Source organism: Elaeis guineensis, chromosome 7, assembly GCF_000442705.2.
Source record: "Elaeis guineensis isolate ETL-2024a chromosome 7, EG11, whole genome shotgun sequence".
In the NCBI taxonomy this organism is placed as follows: Eukaryota; Viridiplantae; Streptophyta; class Magnoliopsida; order Arecales; family Arecaceae; genus Elaeis; species Elaeis guineensis.
Window position 1 is genome coordinate 59,167,178 of NC_025999.2, and position 27,004 is coordinate 59,194,181.

The following is a 27,004-nucleotide window of genomic DNA, read 5'->3' on the forward strand; positions in this document are numbered from 1 at the left end:
TCCTACGGGAGCCGGACTTCGCCTTTGACTTTAATTGCAGGAAGACTCCATCCGGACTCCTACGGGAGTCGGGCCTCGTCCTCGACTCCAACGGCTGTGGACAGACTTCGTCCGGACTCCTACGGGAGACGGACTCCGCCCGCGACTTCAACCGAAAGTAGACCTCGCCCGGGCTCCTACGGGAGCCGGGTTCTGTCCTCAACTTCAACTGCTGGTAAGCCTTGTCCGGACTCCTACGGGGGTCGGACTTCGCCTTTGACTTTAATTGCAGGAAGACTCCACCCGGACTCCTACGGGAGCCGGGCCTCGTCCTCGACTCCAACGGCTGCGGACAGACTTCGTCCGGACTCCTACGGGAGACGGACTCCGCCCGCGACTTCAACCGCAAGTAGACTTCGCCCGGGCTCCTACGGGAGCTGGGCTCCGTCCTCAACTTCAACTGCTGGTAAGCCTTGTCCGGACTCCTACGGGAGCCGGACTTCGCCTTTGACTTTAATTGCAGGAAGACTCCATCCGGACTCCTACGGGAGCCGGGCCTCGTCCTCGACTCCAACGGCTGCGGACAGACTTCGTCCGGACTCCTACGGGAGACGGACTCCGCCCGCGACTTCAACCAAAAGTAGACTTCGCCCGGGCTCCTATGAGAGCCGGGCTCCGTCCTCAACTTCAACTGCTGGTAAGCCTTGTCCGGACTTCTACGGGAGCCGGACTTCGCCTTTGACTTTAATTGCAGGAAGACTCCACCCGGACTCCTACGGGAGCCGGGCCTCGTCCTCGACTCCAACGGCTGCGGACAGACTTCATCTGGACTCCTACGGGAGACGGACTCCACCCGCGACTTCAACCGAAAGTAGACTTCGCCCGGGCTCCTACGGGAGCCGGGCTCCGTCCTCAACTTCAACTGCTGGTAAGCCTTGTCCGGACTCCTACGGGAGCCGGACTTCGCCTTTGACTTTAATTGCAGGAAGACTCCACTCGGGCTCCTACGGGAGCCGGGCTCCGTCCTCGACTCCAACGGCAGCCAGACTCCGTCTTCTACTCCGACTGCGGGAAGACCTCGCCCAAACTCCTACGGGTACCGGACCTCGCTACCGACTCCTACCGAACTTCGGCCGACAAGTCTGGACCCCCTAGCAGGCCACAGTAACGGACAACACTGCTCCACTCCCTGGGCGGACCCTACGCAGCCCCATTACCCCGTGGCAGGCTGTATTAATGGTCACGATTCTGCTCCACTCCCTGCGGCGGATCCTGTGCGATTTCACCGCTTCCTGACAGGTCACGACGGCGGACGCCGCTCCACTCCCCGTAACTGATTCCATGTGGCGAGCCATGGCGATAGCCACGATCCCACTCCACTACCCTCCGCAATAAATTCCTTCTGACTCTGGGCGGCCCACTACCAGACGGTTACAGGCGTCGCTATCAATTTGTTGCCCCCTCCGTCTATAAAAGGGGAACTCAGATACGTTATTCTATAAGCTCTCATTTTTATCTAGAAACTTTGCTAAAATTTTCGTTCGAGCACTCCATTCTTGTTGAGGCAGAGAACTGACTTGAGCGTCGGAGGGTCTTGCCGGAGCAACCCCACCTCCGGTTTAGACTTCTTTTGCAGGTCCCAGCGGCGACCGCGACTCCAGCTTATCCGGCGTAAGCGGATTTTTGCACCAACAGGATTGGCGCTAGAGGAAGGGCGAACCTTCGCGCGGTACCCTTGTTCTTAAAAGAGCGCTCAACGGAGCCACCTCCGGTCATCTTCTCCGACACCCGCTCCTCCTTTCCCCCACTGGATCCTCGCCCGATGCCTTCTCGCGAAGCATCCGCACGGCTACCCACGGCCTCCACAGCCATATCTCGGGCTCCGATCTCGCCTCTGGTTTCCCGGGCCCTGCATCCTCCGACTATGGTCGCCGGTATGGAGTGGTCGGACAATCGGCCTCCGACAGATTTCGCCAACACCATCTCGGGAGGATCCCGGTAGGAAGCAACCAACATATCGGCTGTACCCCCCAAGCGACAAAAGATTGAAGAGCCCATAACCTTTCCTGAAGAAGACGCTCAGGGGGTCCAATTTCCTCATAACGATGCGGTCGTAGTTTCCATGAATATAGCAAATTACGACGTCCGTCGCATTCTTGTCGACAATGGAAGCTCAGCCGACATCTTGTTCTACGACGCCTTTTCAAGAATGTCCATCCTCGACGGCCATTTGAGACCGATTAGCTCCCCTTTGGTAGGGTTTACCGGCGACGCTGTTCCGACGGAAGGAATGATAACTTTGACTGTGGCCGTAGGTCGATATCCAAGGCAATCCAGGGCTTTGGTGAATTTCTTGGTGGTGAAGGCGCCGTCAGCCTACAATGCAATCCTCGATCGACCCGGCCTCAATGCTCTCCGAGCCGTCGTATCAACCTATCATTTGAAGTTGAAATTCTCCACCAACCAGGAGGTCGGAGAGGTCCGGAGAGACCAAGCCCTGACCAGACACTGCTACAACATAGCCTTGCAAAGAAGCGACCAATTTGACCCCTGTCCCATCGATGGACTGGATGCTCGCGATGACCTCATCGAAGAGAGGGGCGCCCCAATTGAAGATCTGGTGCCAATCCCTTTGAATGACGGGAACGCGGAGCATGTAGCGATGATCGGCTCCAACCTGGGGGAGGAGGTGCGGACGCGTCTCATTGATTTTCTACGAAGGAATGCGGACGTTTTCGCTTGGGTTCCAGCAGACATGCCAGGGATTGACACGGAAGTCATGGAGCATCGCCTGGCCGTCGATCCAAAGCATTGACCGACGAAAGAAAAAATCCGAGGTCATGCACCGGAGAGGCAGAAGGCGATAGCCGAGGAAGTGGACAAGCTCCTTAAAGCTGGATTCATTAAGGAAGTCAATTATCCTGATTGGATTTCCAACGTTGTCCTAGTCAAAAAAGCAAACGGTAAGTGGAGGATGTGCATAGACTTCAAATAGCTGAATAAGGCCTGTCCAAAGGACAGCTACTCCCTTCCCAGAATCGATCAACTGGTGGACGCGACCTCGGGCCATGAGCTCCTCACCTTCATGGATGCGTTCTTCGGCTATAATCAAATCAGAATGGCATCGGAAGACGAAGAAAAGACAGCTTTCATCACCAATCGTGGTCTTTACTGTTACAGGGTCATGCCTTTCGGCCTCAAGAATGCGGGTGCAATCTACCAACGGTTGGTAAACAAAATCTTCAAGGAGCAGATCGACCGTAACATGGAGGTCTACGTGGACGATATGCTCGTAAAAAGCAAATCTTCCAGAGATCATGTCGCCGACCTCGAGGAGACCTTCGACGCTCTCCGGAAATATAGAATGAAGCTGAACCCAACTAAATGCGCTTTCGGAGTAACCTCGGGAAAGTTCCTGGGCTTCATGGTGTCGGGGCACGGGATCGAAGCCAATCCAGAGAAAATTCGCGCCATCCAGGAGATGGCCGCCCCAAAGTCGATAAAAGAGGTTCAGCGCCTCACGGGGAGGATAGCGGCCCAGAATCGCTTCGTCGCGAGGTCGGCCGAACGGTGCTTATCCTTCTTTCAAACCCTCAAGCAGCCGAAGAACTTCTGTTGGACCTCTGAGTGCCAACAGGCGTTCGAAGAACTAAGGAACTACCTCAGCTCACCCCTGCTGTTGGCAAAGCCGGAGCCTGGGGAGGAGCTATTTTTATACCTAGCGGTCTCTCCCATGGCTCTTGCGGCCGTCCTTGTCAAAGAAGAAGCGAAAGTCCAACGACCCATCTACTACGTCAGCCGCACGTTGAGAGACGTCGAGACCAGGTACACCAAATTAGAAAAACTGACTTACGCCTTGTTGATTGCAGCCTGAAGGCTCCGGCCCTACTTTCAAGGGCACACTGTGACGCTGCTCATCGACCAATTGATCAAAGTGATTTTGCACCGGGCAGACGCCTCTGGGAGGATGGCAAAGTGGGCGATCGAGCTCACAGAATTTAACATCAACTATCGATCCAGACCAGCAGTGAAGGCCCAAATACTGGCAGATTTCATAGTGGAGTGTACTATCCCAGAGGAGGCTGAACTTGCACAAAGCGAAATCGACGACCTGAGGTCCCGACCGAACTCCCCCAAAGAAGAAGTGGACCCCTCTGATCGCTTTTGGGCCCTCTATGTGGACGGGTCTTCCAACATGTCAGGCGCGGGTGCAGGCCTGATCTTGGTCAGTTCGGAGGGGATCGTCGCGGAGTACGCTCTGCATTTTGAGTTCCCGCAACAAACAATGGAGCGGAGTATGAAGCTCTGATCGCGGGGCTAAGGATCGCCAAAGAGCTGGGAATAGATCAGCTCCGGGTCCACAGCGACTCTCAGCTAGTAGTAGGACAAGTCAGTGGAAGTTACGAAGTACAGGATGACAGTATGGCCAAATACCTTGAAAGGGTGAAGGAGCTCGTCCCCGCCTTCGGCAGCTTCAACATCAGACAGATCCCAAGGTTGGAAAATACCAGGGCTGACCTTCTCTCCAAGCTGGCAATGCTGGCTCCGGTCGAACTGTCCAAAGGCGTTCTCTTTGAAGTTCTAAAGCGTTCGAGTACAGAAGAGTCGCGGCCCGTGATGGAAATTGACCACGAGCCCAGCTGGGTCGACCCACTGATAATCTATCTCAGAGATGGAGTTCTCCCCCAGGATGCGAAAGAAGCTCGGAAGCTCCGAAACCAAGCCTCCCGATACATCCTTTATGAGGGCAAATTGTACAAGAGATCATACTTCTTGCCCCTCTTAAAATGTCTCCGGCTTTCGGAAGCTGACTACGTCCTGTGGGAAGTGCATGAAGGAATCTGCGGGAACCATTTGGGGGCTAGATCTTTATCCCACAAGTTGCTCCGCCAAGGATATTACTGACCGACAACACATCATGATTCGATTGAATATGTCAGAAAGTGTGATCGATGCCAGAGATATGCTAACGTCCAGAGACAGTCAGCCACCGAGCTCACACCTTTGAGTGCCCCATGGCCTTTTGCGCAATGGGGGATGGACATCCTTGGCCCCTTTCCCATGGCGTCTGGGCAGAGGAAGTTCCTCCTGGTAGCGATCGACTATTTCACCAAATGGGTTGAAGCCGAACCACTAGCAAAAATCACAGAAGCAAAAGTGCAAAATTTCGTCTGGAAGTTGATCGTGTGTAGGTTCGGTCTGCCTAGAATCCTAATCACTGATAATGGACGGCAATTCGCGGGAGCGAAATTCGCCGAATTCTGTGAAGATCTAAACATCTCCTACAACTTCACATCGATAGCCCATCCTCAAGCGAACGGCGAGGCTGAGGTGACTAACAGAACCTTTTGCAGGGGATTAAAACAAGGCTCGAAAAAGCGAAGGGAACTTGGGCGGACGAACTTTATCATGTGTTGTGGGCGTATCGAACTATCCAGAGGCTGCCCACAGGGGAGACCCCCTTTGCTTTGGCCTTCGGTACGGAGGCCGTCATCCCAATTGAGCTTAAACTCCCGTCAGCGCGAGTCGTGGCATTCGACGAACATCAAAATTCGCAAAGTCTTAAAGCCAACCTCGACCTGCTGGAAGAAAGACGGGAGATAGCTCAGGTTCGAATGGCAGCCTACAGACAGAAAGTCGCTCGGTATTACAACGCCCGGGTTAAGAACAAAGTCTTTAGAGCAGGAGATCTAGTGCTTCGACGAGCCGCTGTCTCGCAACCTCAGAATCGAGAGAAACTCACCCCAAACTGGGAAGGCCCGTATGAGGTCAAAGTAGTCCGGCCCGGAACTTATTATCTTAAGGAGCTCGGAGGGGCCGACCTCCCGCGACCATGGAGCTCGGATAACTTACGGATGTACTACCAATAACTTCATTTTAATTAAAAGTTGTATACCTGCATGTCTTTGGCAATATCCTACATCTACAGGACCGTCCAAACAAATTGTATCAGAAGTGAGAGGGGAATCTCGTCTCGACAAAATCGAAGGCCCGGTTCCCTTTAGACTGGATGGGGGAGAGGCCCTGCAACGCCCATATGCGCCCCCACAGCCCTGTTAGGAACAGGAGGAGAACCTCGTCCTAACTTGAGCAAAGTCGAAGGCCCGGTTCCCTTTAGACCGGATGGGGGGAGAGGCCCTGCAACGCCCATATGCGCCCCCACAGTCCTGTTAAGGACAGGAGGAGAACCTCGTCCTAACTTGAGCAAAGTCGAAGGTCCGGTTTCCTTTAGACCGGATGGGGGGAGAGGTCCTGCAACGTCCATATGCACCCCCACAGTCCTGTTAGGGGCAGAAGGAGAACCTCGCCCTAACTCGAGCAAAGTCGAAGGCCCGGCTCTCTTTAGGCCGGGAGGTGGGAAGGACCCAGCAACGCCCATATGTACGCCCACGGCCGTGTTAGAAACAAGAGGAGGACCTCGTCCTAACCAGAGCTGAAATCTGTTACGATAGGAATGGGGGAAGAACCTCGTCCCGGCATCAATTAAAAGTCTGGTCGTTCAAAAATCGGAAGAGAAAAAGGGGGGGACTTTCCCCAACGGCCCCCTCGCAATAAAATTCCGTCCGGACTCCTACGGGAGCCGGACTCCGTCCCTAACCTTGACTGCAGGTGGACCCCGCCCGGACTCCTACGGAAGCCGAACTCCGTTCTCAACCTCAACTGCTAAAGGGCTCCACCCGGACTCCTACGGGAGCCGAGCCCCGCACGCGACTTCACTTACAGGCTTCGTCCGGACTCCCACGGGAGCCGGACTTCGCCCCGACTTCGCTTACGGGAGCCAAACTCTCGTAACCTCACCAAGAGTGGAGGAAAAATTCCAAGCGAAAAAGAAAAAGGAAGCCGATGGATCACGACAGCAACGAATGGAAAACAAACAACGTCCAAGATGCAGAGAACTCTGTCTCGGCAAGGATTGGGGCTCTCATCAAGAACCTCAGTTTTCAAGGAAGCTTTCAACACAAGCCCAAGGTAAGACAACTTCCTCAGGGTGACAGAAGCTCAGACCTCCGAGCTCGAGCCCTGATGGGGGCACCGAACCCGAATGGCCCCAGACGACTCTGCGGCCACGGACGAAAAAGATGGGTCGATACGATAGCAATCGGGTACCTTCGAACGACACGAAGGCCGAAAAGAAGCTTGGCAAATGACAATTCAACACATGAGTAAAAGAGGTAGTGGAAAATTACCTTCTCGTATGCATTATAGGGCCATTGAGGTTGAAGGAAAGGGATAACTAAAAGGCGAGCCGGCGTGGCAACCACCGATGACCTAAGGACGGCGTCAAAAAAAAAAAGAAGAAGAAAAAAAAAGAAAAGAAGAGAGAAGAAAAAGAAAGGAAGAGAAAAGGAGAAAGGGAACACAACAACGACAATGGCGAAGGAAAGAAGTTCGGCAGACAACAATTCAACGCAAAGTGCGGACGAGGTAATAAAATCTCCTTCTCATTTTTCAATCAACAAGATGTACGTTACAAGATCCGGAGGGACAGAAAAGAATACACTATTACAAGGCTCGGATACACGACTTGGAAGAGATACACCGGAGGCCACTTCAGGCTGCAAACTTCTCTTCCCGGTTCCGTCCAACCGTATTTTCCAGTGTGGTGATAAACATGCTCGGCTTTCTCCCACTCCATCTCAGGAATCCCAACCCTAGGGGGAAAAGAATGGGATAGAGTTCAGGAGGCAGCAAAGGCAACGGCGATGACGACCTGTTTCAAGAAGAACCGGGGTTACCCCGGGGACAGCGATGGCGTCGGAGATATGCGCCATCACCGAATGCCCCATGACAACCGCCGTCCTAGGCGTTCCGGCAAGGTCAGCATGCGCTACTTCCACCGTCCCCGCAACAAGTTTTACTGCCCCACCGTCGGCGCCGACCGCTTCTGGTCCCTCGGCTCCGACGACATCAAGGATCCTGCCACGGCTCGTGACGACGACTCTGCCCTCTAGACCGGCGTCGCCCCGATCAGCTAGTCCGAAATTCTTAGGCGGAACGCCTTCACCGGTTGTCCCCGTTATTAAACCCCTATTGTTGAAGGGATTCTCCCTCGAGCCCCCTTCAAAGCGACGGGAACCCACGGCGACACGACCGGGGAACTCGCAGACTGCTATTCTCCTCCTTGCACCCTTCCAAGACCGTGGCATCTTCTTGAGATTGGCCTTCAGGGCGGAGATCCTGACGGGGGAACCCCTTAAAGAGGATCGGGGGACTGGAAATGGCGGGGAGCCGACGGAGATGGCAAAAACCAGTGCAAAGGATGCTCGGAGTCGGAAGGGGCGCCGGTGGAGTGGCGGAGTGGCTAAGCTCTCTGGCGAAAGGAAGATGTCGTCCCTCAGGCGAAGTGAAGCCCCCCGAGGAAGGGTGGGGGGTTTAAATAGGCAGCGAAGCCTAACGCAATTATGGTGGCGAGTGTCCCTAGGCCAACCGGTGCTCACCACGTGTCCCGCGTGTTCCATTCGCCACTACCGAGGGTTGACTGTTCGCAAACTTTCATGGCACGACGCTTGGGATCACGTCCCGGTGGGAGTTTCGAAAAGACTCTTCGGGTCGCCCTAATCGAAAAAAGGGCTCCGGCATGCGCGCATTAAACGCCAACATATCCGAGGACGGTTGCGCACGGGCGTCAGGGGGAGAACTTCGGCTGCGACGACCTCTCTGTACTTCATTCGAAATTCAAGCTCAGAAGTAGGGGGACTGGTGTTGGGTATAAAATACCCTCGGCCGAAGTTCTTGGTGGGATTGACCCTCGCAAGTCTCTTCCGACTTTCGACTGCTGTTGGTGAACTCCCATCGCTCCACCCGGACTCCTACGGGAGCCGGGCCTCGTCCTCGACTCCAACGGCTGCGGACAGACTTCGTCCGGACTCCTACGGGAGACGGACTCCTCTCGCGACTTCAACCGAAAGCAGACCTCGCCCGGGCTCCTACGGGAGCCGGGCTCCTTTCTCAACTTCAATTGCTGGTAAGCCTTGTCCGGACTCCTACGGGAGCCGGACTTCGCCTTTGACTTTAATTGCAGGAAGACTCCACCCGGACTCCTACGGGAGCCGGGCCTCGTCCTCGACTCTAACGGCTGCGGACAGACTTCGTCCGGACTCCTACGGGAGACGGACTCCGCCCGCGACTTCAACCGCAAGTAGACTTCGCCCGGGCTCCTACGGGAGCCGGGCTCCGTCCTCAACTTCAACTGCTGGTAAGCCTTGTCCGGACTCTTACGGGAGCCGGACTTCGCCTTTGACTTTAATTGTAGGAAGACTCCATCCGGACTCCTACGGGAGCCGGGCCTCATCCTCGACTCCAACGGCTGCAGACAGACTTCGTCCGGACTCCTACGGGAGACGGACTCCGCCCGCGACTTCAACCGAAAGTAGACCTTGCTTGGGCTCCTACGGGAGCCGGGCTCCGTCCTCAACTTCAACTGCTGGTAAGCCTTGTCCGGACTCCTACGGGGGCCGGACTTCGCCTTTGACTTTAATTGCAGGAAGACTCCACCCGGACTCCTACGGGAGTCGGGCCTCGTCCTCGACTCCAACGGCTGCGGACAGACTTCGTCCGGACTCCTACGGGAGACGGACTCCGCCCGCGACTTCAACCGCAAGTAGACTTTGCCCGAGCTCCTACGGGAGCCGGGCTCCGTCCTCAACTTCAACTGCTGGTAAGCCTTGTCCGGACTCCTACGGGAGCCGGACTTCGCCTTTGACTTTAATTGCAGGAAGACTCCACCCGGACTCCTACGGGAGCCGGGCCTCGTCCTCGACTCCAACGGCTGCGGACAGACTTCGTCCGGACTCCTACGGGAGACGGACTCTGCCCGCGACTTCAACCGAAAGTAGACTTCGCCCGGGTTCCTACGGGAGTCGGGCTCCGTCCTCAACTTCAACTGCTGGTAAGCCTTGTCCGGACTCCTACGGGAGCCGGACTTCGCCTTTGACTTTAATTGCAGGAAGACTCCACCCGGGCTCCTACGGGAGCCGGGCTCCGTCCTCGACTCCAACGGCAGCCAGACTCCGTCTTTTACTCCGACTGCGGGAAGACCTCGCCCAAACTCCTACGGGTACCGGACCTCGCTACCGACTCCTACCGAACTTCGGTCGACAAGTCGGACCCCCTGGCAGGCCACAGTAACGGACAACACTGCTCCACTCCCTGGGCGGACCCTACGCAGCCCCATTACCCCGTGGCAGGCTGTATTAACGGTCACGATTCTGCTCCACTCCCTGCGGCGGATCCTGTGCGATTTCATCGCTTCCTGACAGGTCACGATGGCGGACGCCGCTCCACTCCCCGTAACTGATTCCATGTGGCGAGCCATGGCGATAGCCACGATCCCACTCCACTACCCTCCGCAATAAATTCCTTCTGACTCTGGGCGGCCCACTACCAGACGGTTACAGGCGTCGCTATCAATTTGTTGCCCCCTCCGTCTATAAAAGGGGAACTCAGATACGTTATTCTATAAGCTTTCGTTTTTACCTAGAAACTTTGCTAAAATTTCCGTTTGAGCACTCCATTCTTGTTGAGGCAGAGAACTGACTTGAGCGTCGGAGGGTCTTGCCGGAGCAACCCCACCTCCGGTTTAGACTTCTTTTGCAGGTCCCAGCGGCGACCGCGACTCCAGCTTTTCCGGCGTAAGCGGATTTTTGCACCAACAGTTATCATTGTCATGAAGGTTACACACCTCCTGAAATGGGCTGGTATTGTTGGTGCCATTTTGTTTCAATAAGAAACCAGGATCTGGACACTTGTGAGACACTGGTATATTAATGGGGTAGGATGTCCTAGTTGCCGTGGCCAAAATGGGTCTAGACCGGCTGGTTCCAATGTTGGTTGGACTGGTAACAAGCACGACCTGATTGGATTGCTTGAGTTCTAAGTAACAAAGAGAAAGAGAACAGTCGGGTGCTGTGATATCTTTTGTTTTGGCAAGTCACGGGGGTGGGTAGTGCCATCAGAGACCAACAGGGAAAGGAAGAGGAAGTAGAGGATAAAGGAGGGGGAACGAGGGACGGTGGTCTAGACCCCTTGATGTCATAAAACTCCTTGAAACATATCACCATTTACTCCAATACTCATTTAGGCCAAAAAGAGTTCAAAAGAAACTGAACAAAAAAAAATATATATTTGGCATCTCTTGGGATGGTAGTGTTCCAGACTCCCAGTACTGTCCTGACACTATGCCATTAATATAGGGCTTGGTATTGGTATTTTAAAACTTGCTTTTACACATATTAGTTTGAGTAATTAATTAATATAGTATATATGAATACACATACATTCCTGGTCACAATTAACAGTTTTTTAATCATTATAATGCTGGTATCAGTTGCTTGATTTAATGGACAAGAGACTTCATTCCTAATATCAAGGTTTTCATCCCGGTGAAGGTTTCAATTTATATCAATATTGGGCACACCTCTGTATGGTATATCCGTATATGTAGAATGATCCTATCATCTTGGTAAACCAAAAAAATCTGAAATGTCATCTGATACAATATTCTCACATAGAATGATACTCAATCATTTTTTTCATTTCTGATCATCTTAACTGATATATCTTGAAATCAGTGCTTAACTAATAGAAAGTCACAGATAATTGATTGAGATAAACTGAGATCTCGATTCATCTCAGTGTTACTCAGTGAATGAGATAATTGATCTTGGGATTTGAAGACGTTGCTTAATATATGTGTCTATGGATTTATGTATGTATGTATGTATGCATGTGTGTGTATATTCATAGGACGGGGGAGGGGTTGGCTTATTGTAGTGTCTAATATTGACTCTTGTGATTTCAACTCATTGACTTATCGAAACAAGCATCTATTTTATCGCATACATCTGGATAAAGGGGTTCTTTCTTCTCCTTGTCTTCATTTTGTTTACCTTAGATTGGTTTTTCACTGTTCTTAAGATTTGGATCGACTCGTAAATCATGGAGGGGTTCAGAGTGGATTGTATCATGGATTAAATAATAAAATATGAAGATTCTTTTTGAAATATTGAAAATTTGAAACACAAAATTTGGTAAATTAGATGAATTTAAAATGATAAGAAAACCTATTGCATGTATATGTAGAGCATTGTAGCTTCAACCACCATATGCCTATATATAGCAAGACCAATGAATAAATCATGTCCATTTATTGAATATATTGTTTATACTTTATACCATCATGTGAGTACTATTATGTCTTGATATTCTAATTTTACCAAATATGTTACAATGATAAAGATCTGTGGTGCAGGTAAAAATGATTAATAATTCTCATGTTGCCGTGGACATCATTGTCATCATCATCACTAGATGTCATACGAAAAATCACTGGATTCCTTTTTGTTTTTGAAGGAACAAGCATAAGTTTCTTCCTCACTGAAAGCTTCATTTTATATGGCATTGCAAGCTTGATATTTCACGCTCCTAGCCTCCTAGGCATTAAATAAGCAATAAATTCGTAGCATGATTGACCACTCCAGATATATCAATTTGGTTTTCATTTCAGGCAAATTGTTATAGGAATAAACTATTTGATTCTCCAAAAATGATTTTAAATATATAATTTTTTGGCCTTCAGTTTTTTAACTCCTAAAACACCCAGTTTTCCTTTTTTTTTTTCCCCTCAGAAGTTAGATAACTCTGCTGGGATTTCAAATCTAATGTGTTAACGCCTCATTAGTGACAAAAAAAGGAATTTTGACTGTCAAAAATTCAAACAAAACATAAAAAAGCGTCCTCCTGTATTTATTGGATATGCGAATAGCATGATTAAGTTGTGATCTGAGATGTGGTTATAGATTGTGTGATTCCATCTAATCGATCCAAGGATGGGATACTGTAAATGATTCATTTTAATCTTGACCATAAGATCTGGACCATCAATAGTGACAAGCTGACAGGAATGCTCTCCATCTTGCAGCCTGTGCAACTTTTAATCCTTGCACCTAACATTATTTTTGATATTGCTTTGTCGATGCCACTTGTGCTATCAACAACTTCTCTTTATACTAGATTACTCATATGTTCATTTTGTCAAGCCTTGTCTCAAAAATTCATAAATTTACCAAGAAGTTGCTTCTCTTTGTTTCACATTTTAGAGGGTTTTCTTTGTATGAGTGTGCAATAGCGGGGTTTATACTGGGATACTTGTAATGATGTGGAGGTATAGGAGTAGGTTAATGATTCTGGATAGCTTGTCTTGATGATTAAGGGGGAAAATTTGTGTTTGTGTCTGAATGTTAGAGATCAGCCAAGATGTATTTTTTTTTACCATGCTTTGTTGTCTTTGTACTTATTATTCTTGTCTACTGATTTCTATCAATTTCAGGTTCGCTTTACTCATGCACAAGCTCCTACATCCTTCTCAGAGCTACAGGGGTATGAAATGGTTACTTTAGTGCTATACCGGCATGGTACACACCACATAATTCATTTAAGTGTCTGGGTAGGAAGGATCATGGCTTGGGTGCAATTGTTTTTTAAAAGATGATGCTGTAGGATTTGTGATATATAATAACATTTGATAAGAATAAAAAAAGACCCTGCAAAACTGGACTGCTATTTGATTGGGTTGGTCAAAAAATAGCATCCTTTGACTTGTATTCTAGGTGATGTTAATTTCCTGTTTTCATCATGCCATCTACTCTGTAGTTTGTTGTGTTTGGGCTTTGGATCCCATTAAGATTCAAAAATGTTATTTTATGTAAAACTGGTTGGACTTTGGATCCCATTAAGATTTGAAAATGTACCTTTATGGTAAACTGGTTAGACACTACATATGAAGGATTCCTTCACGTATGTAATCTTCAAAATGAAATGTTGTAAACCTTTGAACATGGTACATCTGCAATTTCAGAACTGAAGTTTGAATGTAAAAATGACAACTTATGATCCAGGGAAAAGTTACAGAAAGTTGGGTGAGCTTGTTCATTAAATTACATTTCTTAGAAACAAGGTTTCAATACTGCTGGGGGACATTATGCATGGTAACGTACCATTCTGGCAGGTCTCCAGCACCAGTGCATAGTGTGTTGGTATGGGATGCAGCCCCATACCATGTTTTGATACACGGTACCATGCCATTCCAGCAAAAAATCAGTACGAGTTGAAGTACTGGTATTTGAAACCTTGCTTATAAACTTATTCAAGGTCGGTACATAAGATATGATTGAACTAGTCATGTTTCTGCAACTCTGTGGGAAAGAATTTTTGATCCATCAAAAGTGCTTCTTTAATAGCTCTTGCTGTTATGCTCGTATGATGGAGAAATTTAGATGCTAATGAAACTTTTACATTTAAGTGTACATTTCTTTTAAGTTTAAACTTGGATTATCATTTACTTGCATGGATTTACTTGTGCTTATTGGTTCATAGTACAAGCAAATTTTTCAGTTTGATACAACTTTTATGAAATAACTTTTTCGTAAGAATTCATGGATGAGCCTAATCATTGAATGAGTTGTATAAAAATATGACTATGAGTACATGATAGATGATCCATGTCCAGGTCATGAAACATTTCCTTGTCACATCCTGGAGCCTTGTCAAAACTGTATTTGGTCAAAGATAACGTCATGTTTATTCTAGATTTCTAGCAATCAACGGACATTAACTTTTTTTTGGGATGGTCATAACCAGGGAATGCCGTACCGGGCCGAGCCGCTCGGTATGGGGTTGCAGAACCGTACCGGCGGGAAACCGAGACGGTTCCGGCATGGAAAATGGCACATGCCTGTGCCGGAGAAGAAAAGATAGAAAAAGAGGAAAAGAGAGGAAGAGAAAGAGAGAGGAAGAAAAAGAGGGAGGGGGGGTCCGCCGGAGGGCCTTCGGCAGGCCGTTGTGGCCGTCGGGCGGCGTAAACGCCTCTCACGGCTCCGCAGCGTGAAACAGAGGCGACCCGCCCCCGTTTCCTATATTTTTTTAAAAAAATATTTTTTTAAATGAAGCCGGCATGGGGTTTGCCGGCTTCACTTAAGTGATGCGGCAAACCCAGTGCCGGCTTCATTTAAAAAAAGCTTTTTTTTTAAAAAAAACACGAAAACAGGGATGGAGCGGAATGGAACGGAGACATGCTGAACTGTACCGCCGGCCGGCCGATACGGCCACCGGTATCGGTTCCGCAAACCTGGGTCACAACGCTCAATTTAAAAGAATAGGTGCTCTAACATGTATATAGGTCTGTCTGCTAGGCCTTGGGAACAATGGGGTATGGTCCTTTACATTGCCTCCTGTTGGATTTCATTGTTTTTGGTACTCAAGGCTTTGCATTCTATTCATGATTTACCATGTCCCTCTCAACCTATCAACAACTACATGAATATATTGTTTAATTGGTCATGGACTGAAATGTACTAGACATCTTTTTTTTTTTTTTTTGGATGTAATTTTTTGGTACTCAAGGCTATGCATTGTATTCATGATTTACAAGTTCCTCTCAACCAATCAACAACTGCATGAATATATTGTTTAATTGGTCATCGACTGAAATGTGCTAGGACATCTAAATTGTTATTCTGTAGACTTTGTAAGCTTTTAATGTTCTTAAAAAAATGGTCACTAGAGATTTTTGAAGTTGCATTTACTGGATTGTGGTCAAGGTTTAAAAACTTGATTCCTGTATTTTGGCTGTTTCACTGTGACTTTTGTAGTTGCGAGAAAATTCTGAGAACAAAGCAAGGCAAGCTGTCTTATGTCTTTTTGTTGTGTTTTTGCTGGCTAGGATCATATATTTTGTAGCTGAAAATAAAAAACATTAGTGCTAAATACATGAAATGTACCGGATGAATGTTCTAGTATATTGAATATACGTACCAAACATTACTCGGCAAATTGTGAAGTAACATGATAAGTACATAAGAGAAGAGAATTAATTAGATATACCTATTTAGCACCATCAGGGTAAAATAAATAATCCATCTAAGCTTGGAAAGCTCATCTAAGCATATTTCATTGGATTACCCTTCTAAGCAAGAATAGACTAATGCAGCCCTCTTTCATTTTTATAACCAATCTATGCATATTTCAATCCATTTCATTTTAATAACCAACCCCCCCAGCCCCACAATACCTTCGTCCCCCCCCCCCCCCCGTTCTTCCATGATCGGAGCTTCGAAGCCCTATTGGTATGCGATGCCAATGTCACCACCATTGATCAAGACCGACACCCCCAATTGATGCTGATACCAACTCCGATGCCCACAATTGATGCTGATGCCCCGTACACCTTTCTCTTTCTCCCTTTTCTTTTCCCTCTCTCTTGCTCCCCTTCATCTTCTCTCCTCGTCCTTGGTTCTCCTCCTTCTGGGGTTAGGGCTAGGATTTTCTCTCTTCTTATCCCAATCCGTTGTCTTTGGTTAACATCGGCTTGGTTCGGTATTGTGTACCAAACTGATAGCTGGCCGGTATAAGCCCCAGTACTAGTCCAATGAACTTTGACCTAGGCGTTTGGTAGATATGATGTGCCAAGTGTCTAAATGTCCTCAAGTTGTTACGATAGCATCAAAATTTAGGTAGGGGACGCGGCACGTGGGCACGCACAGATATGGAAAGCTAGAAGAAGGAAAGTGTATATAACAAACGAAATGGAATAGCTATGGATTTGTAATTTCTTTAATTTATTTGTTACATTCACTTAAAATTACTTAAGATATGTCGGGAAATTTAAGTCTATAATTGACTGTGTTGCATTTGTTTTTCAAACATAATGACATTTTTGTTGAAATATTTGTGATAAATTTATGTTAAAAACCTATTAACACTTTGCTTAACATGCCAATATAATCTTAATATTAATCTTGATAACTCGATTAGTAACATTAGGACACATAAAGGATACATAAAACCTTGAAGTTTTATGTTAAAAACAAAGAACATGCAAGTTTTATACACTTCAAACTTAGCATTTCTTTCATGGAAAAATTCTTTGTGCACCACGGGCGGTGTAGAAAATTCGACGTGGAGCACACCGCTTTATCTGATTGGTCCACGTAGTCACTGCTTTCCAACGTGCATTTAATGCTTGCAGTTCCGTTTTTTCGTTTGAAAATTTTGAATGACGAAAATGCTCTTATTTTTTGAAAAAAATTATGACATCTTATATCCATATTATGACATCCTGCATGCAGGAAGTCAGTCATAATTTTGACGCAGGATGTTGTAATATACTACAAGATGTCATAATTTTTTTCAAAAAGCAGGGGCATTTTCTTCATTCAAAATTTTTAAACGAAAAAGTGGAACTGCAGATATTAAATGTGCATTGGAAAGTGGTTGGACAAAAATGTCTCTTCTATATTATGACATCCTGGGCCATATTATGACATCTTGAGCCATATTATAACATCTTGCATGTAGGAAGTCATAATTTGATGCAGGATGTCATAATATGCCATAGGATGTCATAATTTTCTGGGCCATATTATGACATCCTACGTGTAGGAAGTCATAATATACCATAAGATGTCATAATTTTTTTTCAAAGGGCAGGAGTATTCTCATCATACAAAATTTTTAAACGAAAAAGCGGAACTGCAGGCATTAAATGCACGTTGGAAAGCGGTGGCTACGTGGACCAATTACATAAAGCGGTGTGCTCCACGTCGGATTTTCTACACCACCAGCGGTGCACAAAGAATTTCTCTTCTTTCATGACACTCCAAACAAAAGGTGCCAAGTGTCAAATACTTTTCCTGATGTTAGCAAGATGCTTTGAATAAAGTGTTGGTTGTGTCATGCTGTGCTGTGTCCAGTTAGAATTTTAATTTTTTGGTAGACTAACAAGCGCACAAGTTTTGGTTACAAGATATTTAGCATAATTTTTGAAAAAAGATATCATGATTTTATTTATTTAACTTGATTCAAATGAAGTAAGACTTTGTGAACCTTGCTTCCATCTTGTTAAATATTAGAATAACAAAAAATAACAAATCGGGATGCTGAGAGATAAAAATATTGTTTTTTAGCATGGATATATGTTACGTATATACGATGTTTAAGATCAAGCATGGTTATAAATTATAAATGGTATCTAATCAATTATCCAATTTACTCAATCTTTCTAGTTATGTTTACTTCTAATTTTGTGCTTTAATAATTTTTTATATTTTAATAAGGCATCAAATTGTCAAACCTTTTTATAATAGCCAATGGAAAAGATTTTATTTTTTGTATTTTATAAGTTATTATTATCTTTCTTGATGAAATCTGTATTACATGGACACTTTTCAGCTCCAAGAATTGTTGTTGGATATGTATCTGAATCAAATACATGTTTGACGCTTGGAGACTTGTATTTTTTTTTCTTGTTTTTGCAAATATGTGGATAATTTGACTATTCCTATAATGGGTTTAGTACACCATATTAATCTTGAAAGTGACCTTGTACCCTGTTTAGAGTTTGGCCAAAAGATGTAGATATTGAAATAACTTTGCAAAATATCCATTTTCTTGTAGATATTGAGAAACTCATGTTGTGGAAGACCTTGACCTACATATCTTCTAATTTTTTATATAATATTTAAAAAAATATATTATTCAATTAAATTTCTTTTTTCTACGTTTCCTTGTATCTCCTTTTTCTTCCCTCTTATCGAGTTGGACAATTGGTTGCATGTTTGAACTCGATTCTCATATCCACATCCATATAGTATCGGGTGAAAATACAAACCGCAAAAGGATATATTGAGGTCAACAAATCAGTTCTACTCATGCTCACTTGAAACCGAAATTGCATTTTTGGCCTTCGGATTGATTAGCCCTTCTCTGGATTGACACATGAAGTCATAGTTCAGATTACACAAAGGGTTGAGCTTAATTTTGGTTTGGGATTTAAATTATGGGTTTGACTAACAATTTAATGTGATTTCAATTAAAGGTTATTTGTTTTAGCAATTTTGGGTGCAACCCAGGATCAAAATATTGAGGATTGAACTTGTACAAATGAAGGGTAGGTACAACACATACCAAGATTTTTTTGATGAGAGTATCATGGTTTTTTGTGTGTTTTACATAAATGACATAACTTGGATTCTAAAATAGATGTAACGCATATGGTGCTAATATTAGTATTTAAAAAGCAATTAGGATACTAAAAATAATAGATCTCGTATGGACGGTGTTTATTGAGTGGTGGATCAATGTTCAACGAGTCTGGAAGCAGCACCAATCATTTGACAAGCAAACAAAGAAAGGAAGAGGTAATTTGCAATAATCAAATGTAAAGCATACTTTTTTGTCTAGATGCAACTATTAAAGATATCATACTTTATCCATTTTAAAATTCTTCCAATTGTTGCATTATAAAGAATCAATATACATTAGTTAGTGTGGTCTTAATTTTCTGATATCACTTTACTATTTAAATTGCCCAGATTGATAAGGTTTTAGAACAATAATATCTGATAATTAATTTTTTGCTTCTATTTTATGGAGAAGCACGATGGGCCAAAACCAATTAAAGATTGAAGTGGGTCTCGACGCTAGGTCATTAGTGTCAAACTCCAATGAATTTCCCATCTGCTATATTTGGCACCCGCAAATAAGTTTTTGCTTCTTGACAAACAAAAATATACACACTGCTATTACTAAAGTTTTGCTTTTAACTAATCAAAGGAGGTCTTGCTTGTGTTGCTGTAGTTAATGGTTGGAGGCATGGTTTGTAGAACTGGAGTGGACCCCCCGATTTGGTCCGTACCAAGTTGAACTGGTGCGGAAATGGTCTGGTTCCGACCTATTTTTGGAATCAGGGCCGAACCGGGCCGAACCGCTTGGTTTAGTATGGTGAGTGGTTCAGCCCGATTCGGGGCTGAATCGACTTGCTTGGCCCTATTTCTATTTTTTTAGTGTTAGTGGGTGGAATTTTTTTTTTGATTTTTCTGTTGTCGGTACGATACCATACCATACCGGCCGGTTACCGGCACGCCAGCTGGTATTGGTTCAACCTTCCTTGGTTGGAGGTGTCTTTCTCATTTCCAAGTTTCAATGAATCCTTTTGTTTTGAAATTATAGCTAATGATTGAATGAAATAAGTTTGGACACATTACTTATTCATGGATTTTTATTTATTTGTGTGCTTATGCTGAACTTATAGTTGGAACATGCGAACTTTATTAATTCGTTTCTTTTTTTTTTAAAGGTCTCCCCCCTCCTCCCCTTTCTTATTTCTCTCAATTTGTGACTTCAACTACCTCTATGATGTTGAATTCTGCCCCTAAGGTCTCTCTCTCTCTCTCTTTCTCTCTCTATCTCTATCTCTCTTTCCCACCTTCCTTTCTCTTCCTGTCCCTCTCTCGCTTCCCCATCCTCCCTCCCTCCCTCCCTGCCACTTCTTTCTCTTTTTGCGTGTTTAAACATTTTCTCTATATAATTGCTGGTCATTCTTTTTATTTCTAGCTATTTTAAATTTTGAATAAAACTTGTTTTTCTTTCTATTATACTATTCAAGTAACAAATATGGTCTTTGAGTTGACTTTTGATTTCAAAATGGTGTGTAACTAATAGGGGATCTCAATGGATTTGAAGTCCGTTTCAAAGTCTTTATCCAAGTGCGTTGAGTAGTTCAGGTATAATTAGGCTAGTTTCTGCCCATACTAACCTCCCCTATATGAAGAAACTTTGGTTTGGTATGAACTTAGATGTACGTACCAAACAGCTGAGTTGTTAACTTGGTTGGTACTTGGGTCTAGATACAGAGCTCAGACCTGATGTATGGTTCTAGATGGTCTCTGGATTGTGTCCAGGATGGGTTAGATGCATTGTGTTTTACGTCGTTTATTTGCACATCTGTGTTTCTGCTCTTAAATAAGATCATCATTTCCAGCAAATAAGGATAGGAGCTTGACATAAAAATAATCTGAAGGCTTGTTATTCTATCTAGTCCTAGAAGCTGGGGTTTGAACCCCGTTTTTGTTTTTTTTTTTTTGCTTATTTGACATGGTACTTAAGAAGTGCTGCTACACACATTTTTTCCCCTACAGAGTTGTTCTGTTTTCAAAGATGTAAGGATTTTTTTTTAACAGAACCAAACCTGCCTTTAGAATGATAAAATGTGGCATTTTAGGGAGGAAAAAAAATCTTTCCACCTAATACAATTCAAACCAGCATGTTTTTCATATAGGACATTACTAGGAATCTTTTTTGACATCAAAAGTATGTTTGGATTTGGTTTTGATTAGTCTAATGCATATTTTTTATGCTACCATGTTTCATTGTTGATAACTTATTAGCTTGGCTTAGAAAGCTGATTAATCTGCCTCTTGTTCTTTTGGCCCCCGTTCTATAGGGCTTATATGAATTCATCATGGTTTGGAGAACCATATAACTTATGTACAATAGTCTAGCTTTTTCTAGGCTTTCTTTCTGGTCATATTCACTTGTTTGATTATGGACTAATGTAACTTTTTTCTATGGATAGGTTGGTCTGTCCAGATATCAGTGGGGGCCAAGAAAAGTTTCCTATTCCAGTGACAAATATGGTCGATGATCTGCCAGTTGCTCCTATAGGCAAGTCATATTATCAATCTGAGCTTTTGCTTCAAGTCATTATGTAGGATTCATGATTACTACATTGGTCGAGGATGGATCTCTTAGAAAGTTTTTAAAATGCTTTTACATGTGGTGTGTCTTTTCGCTTGTCTAATATGGCAACTTTTGTGTTCTTGCATTTTCCCACTCATTAGTAATGCTAGTCGTGACAATGGTTGTATAGCATTTGATTTGCTTTGGTGAACAGATAAGCTAGCAAAAAAGCACATGCTTGATATCTAGTGTTCATATCGTAAAGGACAAGAAATTGAAAACATATACACCACTGGTTTACCATGAAAGTAATTAATCCTAGGATTTATGATCTACACCAGTATGTTTGTCTAACAATCTTCAGCAAGTTTGTTGTCCTAAAATTACACATGTTAACAATAAGAAATTAACTGAGACTACTGAACTAGATACTGAAGTATGCCTGGATCCTGCTATAAGAAAGGTGGTGGAGGACATAAAGTTGGATCATGAAATTAATTAGAAAGATAGAAAAAATAATGCAAGTCACTAGAGGGATGACACCAATTTACCAAGGTTCTAGCATCGAGAGGAGAAGAAAGATGGAAAATAAATAGACATGACAGATAAATGAGAAGGAAATAAAGAAAATATTTGGAGGAAATTGAAACTGCCCGTTCATGCCTTGTTATGATGATAAAATCATTGTTTTGCCAAATTGAACACTATAAGGATGGGAGGGACGGTAGATCTTGGTAAGGTCTAGAACTCTAGATCCTCCTACTTGATCATGTTTGAATAACCTCACTTGTAAATGATTGTAAGCAAACCAAGTGAAGGTTAATTCAAGGATTCCTGGTTGCATGGGCTTGAAATGGAACCAACTCATAGACTTTGCGTTCAATATCATGAGGGTTTATTCAGTTCATTGAAACTGCAAATTTTCATAGCTGGAAATGCATGTGTTTGCTACAACAAAACACATGGTAGTTATTTGGTTGTGAATGTGTACAATTGCAGAAAATAAAAAATATCTGCGGAGGTGTATGGATGTTTCAGGCATATTGTTATCTGGTTGTTAGAGTAAGTGAGAGATCCTTTGACTTTCCATAGATTGGTTACTTACTATAAAAGTTATTTTAGAATTGTTCTTCAAGTCTACAGCACATGCCAGTTCCAGTCCTCCTGCTCCTTCCCCCTTCTCTCAGTGCTTTCCTTAATTGTTGTTCAGTGACCAACTAATTGGGGCTACAACACAAGCCTTTTTCTCCCATTGTGTCTTTCTTCCTCCTTCCTCCCCTAAATACACTCCATGATCATTTGATTTCTCTTTACTGAACATCTTGAAATCTCCCCCTCTTTATGATGAGTATAAACCTATCAATGGTAGTTGCATCAGAAGACAGGTAACAATCTTTATTAAGACCCAACCTGCCACTATATCACTAATGTTAAATAAATCCACTGGGGGAGTTCTTGAGATTACTTCGGGAAGTTGATGGTGTGGAGGAGCTCATTGAGGGCTAGACTTTTGAGGAAGTCTACAGACAATTGATGCCATGTGTGGCAGAATTGAGTAGCTTAGGCAGACTAGACTAGAAGGCACAATATATAATGGGGTAGGAAATCATATTTGATTGGTGGTTGGAGTCGAGGAATCACTTTTCTTCTCTCTCTCTCTCTTGTTCTCTAATGCTTATGGAGTAGTCTATGTGCCTGAGATGTTGTGGCTTTGGTGCTGTGCATTATAAGATTGGAAGGGACAACAGGTAGGGGATAAAGGGTGTGAAGTCTCTTGTTTGTGGGCTGTTTATTGGGAGTTATTGAGTAATGCTCCTACCTTTTGTAGATTTTACCAGGGATTCAGGTCCTAGCGGGACGTTCCGGGACATCCCGTGGGATACCGGAACGGGGTATCATCCCATGTGTTGAGACAGGGCTGTTCCGCTAGTGTCCCAACATCTCGATCGGGATGTCTTGGGATATTCTTTGTCCCAAGTGTTGGGGCGGGGTGGGACAGTGATGCGCCTTATTCTATGGAAAAATCAGAACAGCCCCGTCCCACAGGATTTAAAACCTTGGATTTTACTATGCTCATTTTTGTTGAAACTGAAGTTTTAATAGTTAGCATATAATACGTAGCAGCAAGTTCATGTGACTCATTGTCTAGATGAAACCATTTACCTGCATCAGTAAAACTGAAGTTCATGTGATTATATCCTAACTGCTGAAATTAGTTTTAATAGTTATGCTTCTAAGGCCAACTGATACCAAAGGTAACACTGCATCAGTAATATATGATGCATCAGAAGAATCATTTCTTTTATCTGTTACATGCTGGGCATCTGGACATATAATGAGAGTTATTGGCATCGCTATTCCATAAAACTGCACATAAAACATGCAAGTGCTGCAAAAGGAAACAAATTTCATACTTGCAAAACTGCATGATTGAATTATCTTATCACTCTTTTGGATTTAGTTGATATTTTAAGTTGAGTCTTATGCCTCTGCTACTTGTCCTTTCGTATTGCCTTAGTCCTTATCAGTGCAAATAGCAAGGGCTGAGGTTTCGGTTGTCATGCTAGAGTTGGAGCAAATGAGAGAGTGAGAGAATGAGGGAGAAAGAGTGAGGGTTAGAGGGCCTAGAGAGAGATGATCTCACTGTGCATGGATTTGGCAGCTTAGAGAGAGTTTTGTCACAAACACATGAACAAGATCTTATATTATTTGAGAGAAAAGTTAGCCAACTGGTTCAACTGTGGTCAACTTGCTGTTGAATCAAAGACCCAAGTCCTGGAGCCTCAAACAGGTTGGTTTGGGTCAATAGTTTTAGCACAATTTTTGCGGAAGTATTGGTGATTTTCCTGTTTGTTGACTGGGCAACCTGTGCAAGCCTGCCTTTTCATTAAGCGGATTGTTGCCTGTGATGGTTGTGTTTATCGTTATCACATTACTGCAAAGATTGGTGCACACATGATGTTCTGCCTGATAATTCTTATGATTATACCATGTTAATTGCTAATGAGGGTAAGCCTTGGTGTAATGATAAGATTGCACCATTTTGACCTAGGTGTTGCAGTTTCAAAACAAAGAAACAACCTCTTCGCATGCGGGGGAAAGGCTGTATACATCTAATCCTCCCTAGAACCCCGCAGCGGTGAGAGTGTCATGCACTAGGCTGCCCTTTACCATGTTAATGGCTAATACATTCACCTTCTTTGGTTTCTCAATCATATCTAGGTTTTACATACCAGAAATCATTACAAGTTGCTGATAATTTGAAGATCCCTATGAATACTGTTGGATGTAAGTGCAAAGGATATTGTATAGATCCAAGAACTTGTGCTTGTGCTAGACTAAATGGCTCAGATTTTCCATACGTGCACAAGGATGGTGGCAGGTGCGTACTGTCATCATCATATTCTTTTAATTCTTGAACTGCTAGCATCTGTTTCTTGCAATGGTCTCACATGACAAATTTGGGACATTGATCTAGCATCTTATGTATATGTTTGTATTATATTGTATGTATATATTGGATATATATGTGTACTTTTGTATTTGTATACATGGTTAATAAAGCCATTTGGGTTCTAGGGTTTACTTTCAATTACTCTACTAATTAGGATTTGTCATGAAAATTTAGATATAATATGAACCTGAGATTGTAAGTGTTGTCGAAAGAAGCATGCTAGCTGGTAGCTCACATGGCACATATCATATCGATACATATGCTATGCCATGCCTTGCTATAAAAAAGAAAGGGATTTTGAAACCCCTTTCTTGAAAAAAAAATATTAAAGAATGTCCAATTTATAGGTGCTAGGCTGACTTATTTTACGGTGTTGTAGATTAGTATAGCCTGCACTTGTATTTCTATTTGAAACTATATTTTGCATATTAGATCATACCATAATTTGGCCTATGTTGTATGCTAGTCCTTTAACTATCAAGTTTGAGGAGCCTGTCCATCAAGATAAGCGGAACCGGTACCAAGATTTGTACCAGTCAGTTGGCATTTTGGTATCGTGCTGACACATGGTGCACATGAGAACTGGCATGCCTATTTTTTATTTCTTAATTTTTTTAGTTTTGATGACTGATTTAGACCCTAGTTTGTTGTTTTTTGATGTGTAATTTGTTTAGCTGATGCCTTTTGACCCTAAATTAATTATAATTTTATCATAAAATGCAATTAAAGTAGACTAATAAGTATATTTGTAAAGAAAATTAGTGATACAAAACATCCAGTCAATTTAATGCATTTTAGGTATAATATGCATTCCGACTGCTGAGGTCTAAAATCTGGTGGAGTATTGATGTCTTTCACAGGTGTTGGGATCATTTTCATATCTAGAAGGCATATCACACCAATTCTCCAATCACATGGCATTATACTCCTATAAGTTCATTTGATAAGGGTATAGTTCTAGTTCATATTTAGTCTTGTTACTCTGGCTTTGGGGCGACCCAACTGAATATGCCTGCAATAAAATCCAACCACAAAGTGCTTCAGGCTGCATAGGATGGTTGCCACTGCTAGATGACACCTCAGACACACCATATCCATATAGGTCGTAGCTTGCCTCTGGGTAATGGGATCTGATGTAGTATGATTTGCAATCTAATACATCTGGAGATCCTACTTTGTGTGCAATCTCATCTGTAGTAGCATCGTATTATAGACGATCTCAAGCAGCCCATCTGTTGTATGCAATGGTATCCTCATGGGCTCTGTATCATGCATTACGGTCCCTATCTAGTATGGTGTGAGTGAACTGGGATTCTCCAGTAAATTGAAGACTAACTTAGGGCTATGTCTCATAAATGGTAGTCTTATATCCACTCCTTGGCCATCAGATGCATGACATTGGAAATATCATTGCCGCTCTGCTTGATCTTTGGGTCTAAGTGAGCGGACTCCACTCTCTCTAATGTGGCTGTAATTGCCTTCTTGTCTTTTCATATCAAGATGAGCAGAGCAGCTGCCTTCTTTTCCTTCATGCCCCTCTTTGTCTGACTCTACTGGGAGGATGGACAGTGCCTTCCTGACCGAGCAGACTGGATAGTGTGTGCCTCATCGGAGCTACTCAATATCAAATCTTTGGATGTCCTACATATGGAGCTCTGTGACAATCTTCTCCCTATTGATCCATTAGTCGATCGATTGGATGTGAGCGTGGAATATTACATTCTGCCCATTGCTATGCATCCACCCTAGCCTCCCTAGCTATAAAACTCGTCGGTTGTGAAGGTGATCTTGGCTTATCAAGCTCTGGCTGTTGCTACTGGCCACAAGTTTGATTAATCATGGGATCTTCATGCTGCATGAAGTCATTTTGGAGTAGATCATTATACTTTAGCTCTACTTTCTTTTCAATGCACTTCAACCTCAACCACATATCGTAGTAGACATATACAAGGTCATTAAGGTGCTTTCTGCATGAGATGTTGTGGATGAGGGTGAAGGTAGGGCACTTGTGCTTCCAATCACTGGAGGAGACCATCTTTCTGGACTGCTATCCACTTA

General features: G+C 44.2%; 1 protein-coding gene across 6 annotated transcripts in view; it reads left to right on the forward strand.

Moving 5' to 3' along the window:
• LOC105034894 (histone-lysine N-methyltransferase, H3 lysine-9 specific SUVH4) overlaps positions 1 to 27,004 on the forward strand; it is a 59,044-nt gene that overhangs the window by 19,462 nt on the left and 12,578 nt on the right. For all 6 annotated transcript variants that reach the window (XM_073260904.1, XM_073260903.1, XM_073260902.1 and 3 more), the window contains 3 exons: positions 13,307 to 13,356; positions 21,389 to 21,477; positions 24,715 to 24,874. In XM_073260904.1, coding sequence (XP_073117005.1) covers positions 13,307 to 13,356; positions 21,389 to 21,477; positions 24,715 to 24,874 — 299 coding nt within the window. The remainder of the gene's footprint in view (positions 1 to 13,306; positions 13,357 to 21,388; positions 21,478 to 24,714; positions 24,875 to 27,004) is intronic.